This window comes from Pygoscelis adeliae, unplaced genomic scaffold (assembly GCF_000699105.1).
Source record: "Pygoscelis adeliae isolate BGI_AS28 unplaced genomic scaffold, ASM69910v1 Scaffold63, whole genome shotgun sequence".
Lineage (NCBI taxonomy): Eukaryota > Metazoa > Chordata > Aves > Sphenisciformes > Spheniscidae > Pygoscelis > Pygoscelis adeliae.
This window is the reverse complement of record NW_008824414.1, coordinates 2,753,931-2,766,458: the sequence shown is the minus strand read 5'-3', so window position 1 is coordinate 2,766,458 and position 12,528 is coordinate 2,753,931. Positions and strand designations below refer to the sequence as shown.

At 40.1% G+C, this 12,528-nt stretch overlaps 1 protein-coding gene across 1 annotated transcript in view; it reads left to right on the top strand.

The window, feature by feature from the left end:
• IQCA1 (IQ motif containing with AAA domain 1) overlaps positions 1-12,528 on the top strand; it is a 102,404-nt gene that overhangs the window by 9,171 nt on the left and 80,705 nt on the right. The window contains exon 6 of the mRNA XM_009320845.1: positions 9,339-9,526. Within this exon, the coding sequence (XP_009319120.1) occupies positions 9,339-9,526 (188 nt within the window). The remainder of the gene's footprint in view (positions 1-9,338; positions 9,527-12,528) is intronic.

Genomic DNA, 12,528 nt, shown 5'->3' with positions numbered 1-12,528 from the left:
ATACCTCTAAATAAAAAAACCCTGTTCATCTTTCCAGTGTTTTTATATTCCCCATTTGTGTTTCCCTTTTACTTTTCATACTGCATTCCCTTCCACGGTCTCCAAAGGAAGTGAGTGGCAAGCAGGCATTGGTTCACACTGATAGATAGGCAGTGAGCTCCAAAGGTCAAGTCCCTTTGATGTATGATCATGTCAGCCCTCTAAAAAATGACCACAGATCTTCATGTGTAAATATGTTGAATTTGCTTTTCTAATGCTGCACGACTTAGATAAATTAGAAGACCTAGCCATCCATTACTCCAAGTTCATCCCAAAGGAGACTTGACTTTTACTGCAATAAATATAACTTCTCTTATAATTGGAGCTGTTTTTAAAATTCTATGTTATTTTCATATAAAGACTGCTTTGCAAAAAGAGCTGGTCCATTTGAAGTTCTGAATAATGATTTTTTTTTTTAAAAAATTCAGTTGTGTTGGCCAAAAAAGTATGGAAATACATGCAAAGACCAGGAATTGTCCAGTCTTTTACTTAATTCAGTATTGTTTTCTTTACTGTCTACTTACTTCAGAAAAATTTATGTATCTCTTCTGGAATTTGATTCTGTTTCATCTTTTGTTTGATGACAGAGTAGAAGCCTATGTTCTAGAGATTTTTCTTGGCTCAAAAGTAAAGGCTCATTATTATTATTATTTATTAAAGCTTAATTGCAGAAACAGCATGATTCCCTCAGCACATGTTTTTCTAAATCTCTGATAAATCACAACTTGCAATACCGGTTTAATTTGTAAAGAGAAGCAAGCCTCACTAAGAGCACATATATCTTGATAACTGTATCCTGACCTGTTTCCTGATCTTCCTCACATTGCTGCCACAGGGCTGTTTACTGCCAGCTCCAGCATGACCACCATAACCAACGTTCCAGGCATAGGTCTGTGTTTAAGCCACACCGACCACACTGATGTTGCAAAAAAATACATTAAAACATCTTGAAAACATGCATGTGCTGTCCAAACAAACCTGTATTTTCTTGCACTGACTATTTTACCATTGCAGCCCAATTATAATGTACCATTTTTCCAGTTTTTAAACTAGTTCGTAATTCTACTTGTCTGTTTCTGGCATCAGTTCCCTGTCATTAAACACCACAGTTAGAGGTTGCTGTGATTGTTTCATTTTGCTGCGGTGCAAACTAGCTATCAGCCTAGTGTAACTGAATGTGTGAACTGGTTTTTGGCAACTGCTTTGTCTCAGGGTGGTGCAAAACAGTCCAAGCCTAATAATGGATCCACACTCAGCACTCTCGCTAACAGACTCTCCTAACAGGGTAGACCCTGCAGGAAGTAATACTTACAATCTCAGAACACAGGCTACTAGAAAGAGGAAAAGCTGGTTTTAACATAAAATGTTAGGATAAACAGTTTACAATCAGACTGATTTATGGAAGAGTAGGAGGAGCCTAGGAACAAGGAATACAAAAAGACAAGACAAAATCCATCCCAATTTAGGGGCTCAGCCTACTGTTGCAACTTCGAGGCAGGAGTGCTCCCAAGGCCTGGACATCCCCTTGCTCATGTTTTCACTTAATGAGCACAAGTAAAAAATCCCATTGGAGCCAAGTGCACTACATGCTTAAACAATTTACAGGACTGAGCCCTGCCTGCTTTGGGCATGCATACATGTAAACACCGTCTTATCTCACAGATACATCTATTGGTTTATAGCTACACAGCTCTCATTGCTCTATTCCGTAATTTCAGCCCTCACCAAAGAGTTAGTGGCACAATACATGCCGATCTATGATTTTCTCACATAGTATTTCCACTGTTCTTCCTTCTTCTATATCCTTTTCACATGAAAGGATCTATGTGGTCTTAAATAAAAACACTGTTCTCTCCTTCTTACCTCTTTTAAACATACTCTAATTTAGGCACGTTGTCTTGGATAATGCTTTTATTTATATCTGAGAAAACAGTCTGCCAAACATTCCGTGTTCTTTGAATTCCTGATAAATATAATTCACTTCATCCAGTCAGAAAAAAAATTAGCATTTCCCAGAATAGCCTTCTGTGTAAACATTAGACTACGACTAAATAAATATTATATTGGATTTAACAAATTGCAAACTCCATAAGTAAGTGAAGTTTAAAATATTTCTTCAGCTCTTCAAAGTGGGCAGTTACAGTAGTGGTATACACCAGGCCTGTTTTTAGCAAGCATAAGATTAAAGTTACTTTTGTTTTACTTGCAGCCTAGATGACATTTAGATGTCCGCACAAAGTTATACATTATTTCACCAGGCATACGTATACATCTAAACAGTGATAATTAATCTGTCCTGTTTTCAATAAAAATTTTAAACCTGCTTATTTTTGAAATAGAAAGATGCTGGGAAGCAAGAAGCCCACTTAATTTGGCTTTCATTGGCTGGAGTCACACTAACAATGAAATCACTGCCTTTCAGAGTCCAAAACATACTTGCCATTTTTGGTAGAATTTTGACAGCATGCCCAGGTATAATATCGGAAATAAACCTAACCAAAACTATATAAACTTATATGGTCATGAATATAAATGTTTTCTTCACTTGAAATTTTATTTCGTCTTATTAAAGTGTTGCATGTCAATATTTTTTTTATATATAACACATAAATCTGTAAAACAGCCATTTTCAATATTTTTCTAACAAGGCCTCTTACTACAAATGCTTTGTTTGAATGCATATGACAATTACTTTAATTGGCAAAGCCATTGAAGTGAATCATATAGTAGGGAAGCTTTAATGAATGCAATATATTTTGCTTAGTTGTTCCTTTTTTGTGCCTAATTTAGGAATTCAGCCATATAATTGATGTGGCTATCACCATTTGTGTACCATGGAACCTATGAATACAATCTTCATAAGACAAGAGATGTCATTAAAATACATTCTTCCTGCAGCCAGACAAAATACATTGAGGAAATGAGAAAGCAAGGACGTGGCCAACTCCGATATCAAACTTTTAAAAGAGAACTTGGATCACCATTTAAAATTCAGTAGAACAGTCATGAGTAAAGAACAGGACCTCAGTTGCTGAGGTGGTAAATTCCTTTAGTCTGCTAATAAGGAGTTACTTGACCGTGTAGTCCAAATGTAAGAAAATCTCACTTTCACTACTGGTGAAGATAAATTACCATTAAAAATACTTACTTTCCTTAGGAAATAAAGCCCTTCAGAGAAGCAAGCTATCCTACTTCTGAAAATGAGCAATCTACAGCAAAATGCTACACAACTACTACATCTTTCAAAAGATTATAATTATGGACAATACTGTCTGTAGCAGAACATTTACTGAAGAAGTCCCATAAAACCATTCAGTGTGTGTTTCAGCTGTGCTGTTTCAGGTCAAAGAAAAGAAGTTGTCCTAAATTAACTACCCAGTAATAAAAACTGCAGTAAATCTACCTTTCAGGCATACTATGAATGTTAGCCTTAAAACGTGAAGTAAAATGAAATGTATTTATTTCATTGAAATGAAGGCTATCTTTCCTTGTAAGTGTAGTCGTAATGGAACAATTGAAGAGCAGTTAGTTCCACAGCATGGGGCCTCCTATATGTAGAACTGTAGCCTTAAGCATGTTCAGCCAGCCTGCACACCTCTAAGTGTTTTATAATGAACAATAAAGCAGTCTGTGTTGGAAAGAGCTGTTGAGCTGACTAAGCAGAAAGGCAGGCTTTTCAAGCTAGGAAAAAGTGATCTATGCAATTGAGTTCTGAAGTCGTAAAGGGAAAACGTACAGAGCCTTTCATCACCTTGGCTTACCTGGGAGTGCAGGGAACTTCTTCCTTCCTTCTGCTGGTGGGTCTTCCACTTTCATAAAACCTAAATTTACTTTGGGGAGGATAGGCAGAGAAGGAGCTAAGAACAGAAGAATCAAACAGAGGTCTCATCAGCATACTTGTGACTGATGAGTTGGAATAAAATTCTCTTTTAGACAAATGTCCATTTTGCCTTATTAATTTAAACAAGGATTTTAAAGACAAAGCCCATCAAACATTAGATAAGCATTTTAAGTTAATGGACCATGTAGTCCTATTTTCCCACAAAATCAGGAATCTTCATATTATGTCCTATTTTTACAGCAACATCAATTATTAATATGTATACTTTTGCTGACAGAGGACCACACTAAAAATGTGAGTTTCGTTATCCAGTTCTGGGTCATTAACTGTGAAAAGCTTGTAAATATAATGGTTTATTCACATGGGAAGCCTTCATTAAGATGCATTATTCTACAACTGATGTGGCAGCATTGCATTATCAAGTTCACTGTCTCCATCTAATATTTGTAATTTGTTTCTAAATGAGTTGCTGTTTGTAGGGCAAGTTAACAAATTTGAATTTCACATGGCCAAAGAAATTTCTTAAAGATGGGAAAATGCTTCTTCCCCCAAGGAAAAGCTATTTATTAGTGTCTTACTGTAGAATGCCTCCCTTTGATTCAAAAGCAGGAACATTAGAGATGCCGAGAGAAGTGATGTTAGAAATAAATTGGCTTTTGTCTTCCTTAAAGTGCACATTAAGTATAGAGGGCTATAAAAGCAGCACTCATCATATTGTCTCAGTATAACTGTTTAGAGCTCCAGAACAAGAATGTGGGCACATGGAGAGCTGATCTACGATACTAGAAGGCACAGGTCAAAGACTGGCCAGCAGGAAGGCATTCCTCGGCTGGAGCTGTTTGAAACCATCCTCTCACACTGACCATCTGTCTTGGCACTCTTTCTGCCATTTCAGTACCTATTTTCTCTTGCATCCTCAGATGGCCAAACCTTTTTCAGGCATACTTTCTTCTGAAGTCACTCCTTGAAAAGAGAACACAAACTCCACCAGGGCTGTCATATAGACTCTGTCTCTGAAGACCCAAGACTGCCTCCACACTCAACTTTTATCTAGTTCACCTTCTCACTTTCTACCTATGCTCTACCAACCAATTCCTTTTCTTGATCGTTCACACTCTTTAGTACACTTAGATCAGTTCTTATAGGCCAAGGAAGCGGTTTTTAAGATAGTCTCCATTTCACTTGTTAGCCCACGTACACATAAGCTCTTTTGATATTTCCTCATTGTTTCCTCATGTTTTCCTCAAGTCCAGTTCATTTTTTATTGATGTAACTGTATTGATGTCAAAGTAATAGAATGGAAAGTCAGGCCAGTTGTACGTTCACCTGTAATGTTTTACTTAAAAATGTTTTACTTAAAAGTCAAATAACCTTGGCATGATTTCCTCACTGCTGTTCAGCGCTTGCCTCCTCCCCCAGAACAGAAGCCAGCCTTCAGCTCCTGACATGCATCGGCCTCCTGGTCTTCACTCAAACAGGGTGCGCTGCGTGTGTTCCGCATTAGACGGCCACAAATCCTTCAGGACTCATTTATCACAGCCAGCTCTGCTCTTCATTTCATACTCTCCCTTGCACATCTGAGCTGGAGCATGTTATTGCCAAAGCTTTTGCACTACAGGAGGAGCCCTGGTTTGGCAACTGTCTGTCCACCGCTAGGCTAACTTCAAAGGATGTCATTTGTTATTAACGTATCTCCCTGCTACTCATCGCAACAGCTTGCCTGGCAGCGCCAACTCCCGCTCAGATCGAGCGTCTTTTTGTACCTGCCATGTCATCCTATCTTCTTGGCTCCTCTCCAACGCCTACCCTCCTCCCCAGCTTATCTGGCCATCTAGGTCTGAGCCAGCTCCACTTTCCCAGCGATGGAAGCAATTAAGCAACAGCACATTTCACATCAGCAATGGCCTTTTCCTCTATGTAAATAAACCCTTTTCCACGTACCTTAATTTAGAAAATATTAATAAAAAGAAATCGATAGGATTGGAAAAAAGACAGTCAAATGAGCATATAGTCTTACCAGCTTTCCCTTTCTCTTTCATTCTTTTCTTTAGTGGGTTACTGAAGGTGGGTAGCTGGACTCTTGTTGGTAGAAGCGGTTCCTGTTTCTTTTCTTTTCTTGTAGTAAAACAGTCTTTGGAAAAGAAAATGAAAAAAACATGAAGGACAAATACAACAGAGCTTCTTTTCATAAGCTGTTCTACAAGGTTATGTCTGTACTTCAGCCTTAGGGCTTTGAGTGCAGCTCATAAACTAGTATCAGCGGGTAGATTGATAACTGTATGGTGGCTCAGACAGGTAGCTGCACAAATATTTACTCAGGACTTGGCTGGGTTTTGCAGACCAGACCATGTTCTGCAGCCCTGTTGCTATCAGCATCTGAGCCAGCTGGTTTAGAGCTACCTGCATGGTGTCCACATCAGCTTCATGACTCAAATGTAGGTATGGTCTGTATTAATGCACTTAGAGATAAGAATCTCCTACTTCTGGTCTTGCTCATGTGGGCACGTTCTTGCCAGTTCAAACAGTTCTTACCTTGTCTGGCTTTGGTACATGATGAAAGGTATGCTGATAGTAAATTCGCAGTGACAAGTAGCTGGTCACCAAAGGCTCCCTCGGAACTCGATGGAGAGCAGTTCAGAGGAGGAGCTGAACAGAGGAAAGGTTCAGAGATAGTGAAGAGGAGCTCTCCTATCTGTGCTGCTGCACAGGCCATCCTGCTCTCCACGTTGTTCTGGTCCCATGCTCACCCACCACTTCCCTTGCTATGGCTCTGGCCCTCAGCTGCCTCCTTGGCTGGCTGATTGACCTTGTTATACTGGGAGACAATTAACCTGATGAGGTGGGAGGGGGAGAAAAGATAAAAGGGATTATTTTCCACTTCTTGGAGAGCTGAACTGGTTCACCACATGGTGAGGTGAGTGCCAGAGCCTGTACAGGAGAAGGGAGTGGTGGAGGGGGAACTGCCCCATCCCAGCACCAATAAGCTGTTCATCTGGTGAGTTCTCTCACAACATTTCACACTTAAACATTCAGCTGCATCCTGTAGAGGAGCCTGTCTTCCTGCATCAGCTGCAGATCAGCCTCACTAAAGCTGGAGATATCCTTGTGCCCCTCGCACCGCAGTTGCCTAGGCTTGAATATGGGTTCTGTCACTTCCCAAAGGAGACGGGAGGGGAGGCCTTCTGCCCACCCAGTAGGACATCTTCAGCATTCACAACTACCTTTGCTCATGGAAATACTTGTTCAGTCCCTTTCTTGTGCTCCCAAATTTATTTCCCTTATCCCTTTTCACATATCTTCAGCAGGTTTTCACTGGAAAACGTATTTCTAAATTAAACAGCCCTTCCCCAGCTTCCCCTGGTGAGCATCTAGTTAGGAAATCTAGTAGGTCTTCTGTGTGTAACACAGTGTCTGTTCAGACTGTGCTATGGCATATACAAAGACATGGAAGAGTTGTGTTGGCTCTAGCTGGCCCATCTTTTCAGTAGCAGCCTTGCAACCAATACCTCTAGGCAGTAGTACTCTGATGGGAACTTCTCAGAAAAACAGTCCCTTGAGCATTACTGTAGTGAAGCAAAAGTTGAGTGGGAAATTGCCTGAGGGAAATGGATCTTGTTTCTAGATCTCAATCTGGGAAGCAAGCCTCATGGGTCCTCCTCTGGTTTCCAAATGAGCCCTGAGAAAGCATCATCATATCTGGCTATTCTGAGGTTCATTTAATATTAGTAAGGCAGACAACGGTGAAATCCAGGTGAAATACAAATAAATAGTGTTAATATTAGCTGTGCCATACTTAAAAATAGGTCCTGGTGAAGGTGAAGATTGGAAACACTTGACTTCTATTGGAAGTGAAACATGAGTGAAGGTATCATCTCAGGGTGAAAGGCAACGTTTTGGGTCATATATTCAGGAAGAGAGCATGTGCAGCCACCTTTCAAAAGCATGCTGCTCTTGTTTCCTCCTAAGTATTTTCTCACTGGTGGCCTTGACCAATTCCTTTTGCATAGTGCAAGTCACACATTGCAGATGCAGGGAAGGCAGTAAATTGCTTTCCTAAACAGGGCCTCTGCGCTTACTTTGGATAGTGTGCAGTCCCGCTGTGTACTTTCTGAAACCAAATTTGCTTGGCACTTGTTAGTGATTTTTGGAACCTGGTCGAAGCATGGAAAAACACCAAATAACAGATCTTAAATATAAGCTGTCCAAACCTTTGATAGAAGCTTTTTTGTCTTTGCGGGAGACCTCTGGAATTAGGACTTGGAGCACACTAGAAAATACATCACCAGAGCGAGGAGAACATATTACTAAATTAGTCTGAGATGTGCTGATTTAAGGACAATTCTATACATTTTGAAGGTGGAAGGCCAGAGCAGAATAGTGTAGGGTTTTTTTCATGCAAACCAACAGTCCTAAGGCTTTTGTTCACATATGCTGCCACCTATATGTCAGAGTCACTAACTCTGAAGTGTGAAACACCATATTACAAAAACAGATTATCATATTTTCTCCTCTTTTTCCATTCTTAAATTTGACATGCACTGTCAGACAATATGATTAATACTTCCCCAAGTATGTGGGGAAAATATTTTGTTCTAGAATTGCAAAAAAACCAAAGCTAATTTACAAGTTAATTTTTAAAATATACTTTTCTCTACACTTACAAGGTAGTAATAGCTTGTAAAACACTGGGAACATCTTAACTTTATCAACCATTGCAAACTAAAAATGCAAAGTTACAGACCACCCACACAGATGGTATTTTTTTATGCTTCTGTATTTGCATACCAGAAAGACTTTCATTTTTCTCTCTCAAAGTACACATGTAAAATCAATCACAAAGCAGAAATTATTGTAAGACTTTAAACTGGCTTAGAAGTCCTTCTTGCCAAGGTTATCAAATCATGGGAAACTTGGGGAGCTATGATTTTTATTATAGTGTTTGGGGGTTTGTTTATTCTTTTGCTGTTGTTGTTGTTCCTCAAGGGAAGTTAATTTCCTATAGGAGTATGACCAGCTGCAACAAAATACCAGGAAACCACTGACCAAGTAGTGCATACGAAAATTTAAGTGAACAAATTAAAAACAATACTGGCTAATTAAAAAGTACCAATGGGAAGTCCAAACATTTGAAAATTCAATTAAAAAAATCTCTGGCACCCTTCTGACATGGATAAAGTTGGCATTTGCAGAACAGCAGCTTTCTCACCTGTCTCACTGAGATCCCAGGATCCCACGCTGGAAGGGTTGTTTTTGTACATTGCAATGTTGTTAATTAATGCTGAAACTCTAACAATAGACCATTGTGTGCATCCAGGCGCTTTTTATGAGCAGAGTTTTTTCCTGGCTTCCCGCAAATAAATTAAGGCTTAAGCTCGGGTTCACTGTCAACCTGGCATTCCGGTTTATATTAAGTTTCTTTTAATTCGTACCTTTTTTTTTCTCCTCTTGTCATTTTTAGAGCCTACCTCCTCACTTAAAGGCAATAAGTATTTCACAGATGCATACTGGGCAAATGAATGTCCTGCAAGGTGAGGTCCAGGAGAGGCACAAGGAAGTATTCATCAAGGACAAGCTGAGAGAAACGGAGGGGCTTGACATCAAGGAAACTCTCCAGGATCAGATTGGCCAGTGTTTCATCGAGTGCCGGTGAGCAGAGATAAACACTTGCCCCTTAATAAGTCCGTTAGCCCCAAGGAGCCTGATTTTGCAGTTCTTGCAAATTGCAAAAGCCATCTTTGGATTTTGGTGATCCCAGTTCCAGCTGCAGAACTAAGTTCCTGAACAGAAGGACTCCTAATTGAGGAAACCAGAGTAGTGCATCACTCCTTGCACAGTCCAGCAGGGATCAGAGGTGCACCTTGAAAGACTGACTGCAGAATCAGATCCACAGAGATCAAAATGGGGACACATTCAGATTGCATATTAGCTTGGGCTCCGGCTTTGTAATTATAAGAAGCCTACTTAAACTTTAGGCACACTAACTTTTTTCCCCTGTCTGAATACATACCTAAGGTTTAAGAGAGAGAACGCAGTCTTCCATGAGATAGAAGTATAATTATTTGCTATAGCAAATCACATCACGTCACTGGTACTGCAATCCAGGTGCCTGCTGCTGGTATTATCCAGCAGCCAATATGAATCTGAAGTACTTTCGTACTTGAGGCCTGACCTTCAAGACACTCCTCCAAATGTAACTTTACTTAAGTAGTGCTGCTGATCTCAGTGAAACTTCACGTCTCAGTAGAGTTAAGCACATACTTACACATTTTTAAACTGAGTGCTGACACCTATAGTTTTCACAGGAAGTTTACTTTAGCTGAAGAAGTTTTGAGACTGGCAATTTTAATATGGCAATACTGTAAAGCCTTGTACTAAGGAATATAGGCTGGTTTTATCATATAGATATTTTATTCCAGGATTTACCCCATCCAGTGGGTTAGTGAGTAAAAGTAAATTGGGAAGCAGTGCCCAAAAGTTCCAGGATTTAGCAGCAGGGTTTCAACTGCTCTGCATAAAACGGCTCTGCAAAAACACTTCCAGGGTTTTTGTGTCTTGAGCTGCTTGGTAATGTTACAAAGCTCGTATTTGTCTTGTGGACTAGTGTCATGTCCATTAATCATTCAGCGTTTTTTCAGTGTACTGGACCTGCCTTCAGCATGCAGTTTCCAGTTGGAAACACAAATGTATTATGATGAAATCCCACTCTATCTATTCCTTGACTACTTTAATCAGATTTTGGTAGCTATACGACAGTGTAGTGTTTGTTAAAAAAAAAAGCAAAAATAGCACTCTTACAGGTCTGCCACAATCTATTTCTCTTCTTTCTTGTACTTTTGCGTCTTATAGACACTCAAGACTATTTTCACCCCATCTAGCTCTCCTTTAGAAAGAACTGTTGGTTTTACAAACCTCAGTTATTACAAGGCACTTCCCCATTCCCTAAATCAACCCTGTTCCTAGGGCCAGTCTGCACACTTCTTGAGCTGCCATTTCCTGCCGCTCCCCACAACTCCCAGCATATTCTGAGGTACAGAAAGATCTTATTTCCTTTGCTTAATATTATTCATATAATAGTAATTCTCTAACATAGGTCAATCGTGTCCAATTAACTTGACTCTAGAGCTTGAGGAGAACTAACTGAAATACTGTGTGAACCATAACAATGTTTCTATAGGAGATTAGCAGAGAATAGTCAATCTCCCAGAGAATAAGGCTGAGCCATAAACCTCTTTAAAGACATTAATGAGACATTATTAAAAGTAAAATCCATTCCATGGAGACACTTAACAGCAAAGCCAACCAAGAGCCTAACCAATCCAAAGGATCATTTGGAGGAAGCCGAAGCCATCGCTTGACCAAGGGAGGTGGAGAGGAATGGCTGAATGAGCAGTTCATCAAAACCCTTACTACCTAATGTAAAAGTGACCCCAGTCTCACGTATCTATGAAATACTCTGAAGATGTCAGGTGGAGCGTAAATGCTGAGCTTTCTTATTCAGTAGCCCTTACAAGTGAAATGGGACCTTGTTGCTACATTTGTATCCCAGATGTGCCCAGGGGCCCAACTTTAGGTAAGACTTCAAGGCTATAGGCAGACACAGTCAGAATCCCAGCATATAAATACGTGATTAAACAAGTTACAAGGAGTTCTTTAGCTAACCTGTAAGTTTTCTGGTCTGATCTAGTCAGGTTAGGTAGCCTTGAATCTCATCTAGACTTGAAAATTAACAAAGATTAAAGCAGATGTTTGACTATAAGCACCACATTAACTGATCTTGGATAGCTCTATGGATATGCTTTTCCCAAGCAAGCGATTATATTAAATGGGACTAAGATATACCTACAGAGTTAATCAATGACATCACTGCTTATAGATAAGCCTTTAGTCAGACATGTTGTTCTGCTGCAGCTGAGAGACTGAGAAAACAGCTCCCCTCCAACCTTGTAGGATAACCACAGACAGAGCTGCTTCTCTACCCACCCAAAACAATCTGATATTAAAAAAATTAACCAAAAAAAGCAATTTTAAGCTAAGTCAGACCATTTTGATAGAGCACAGTTAAAGAAGTGCTGCATGTGCAGTTATGTGGTGTGCCTGAGTGCAGGGTCACCTCTGATGGCAGAGGGGCAGCGACATGCTTGGTGCTGGCAGAGCAGTGTGTTTGATCATACTCCCTGTTACTCTCTTTTGAAACTAACTGTCCGGCATCAGCTCTAAAAATCAGTAAGGCACATTTCAGCCAAGACTAGACAGATCTCATTGATAAAAGCTATTCTGGTGATTTAGCAGTGTGATAGATAAAATCCTACCCCCAGTGAAGCCAGTGAGAGAGCTGCCATCAGCTTCAGCAAAGGCTAGACCATCACCCAATATTTTAGTTCATTTGAATCTGGCTGAGTGATGCAGTGATTTACGGGACTGAGAGGGGTCAGAGTGAGCTGCCTGCCATCCTGCTCTTCACAGGAGGCCTCTATTTATTGTGACCGAAATAATTTTCCCTGCAGACATATTCACTTGCATCCAAAACAGGTAAAAAAAGATTTCTACACATGTGGAGCATGTGTGTCACACAGAGCCAAGCTTTCTGTGTGGTGCATGCCAGCGACACTGCAGAACTAGCAGGAGTTGTGTCCTGCTTCTGCCTGGCC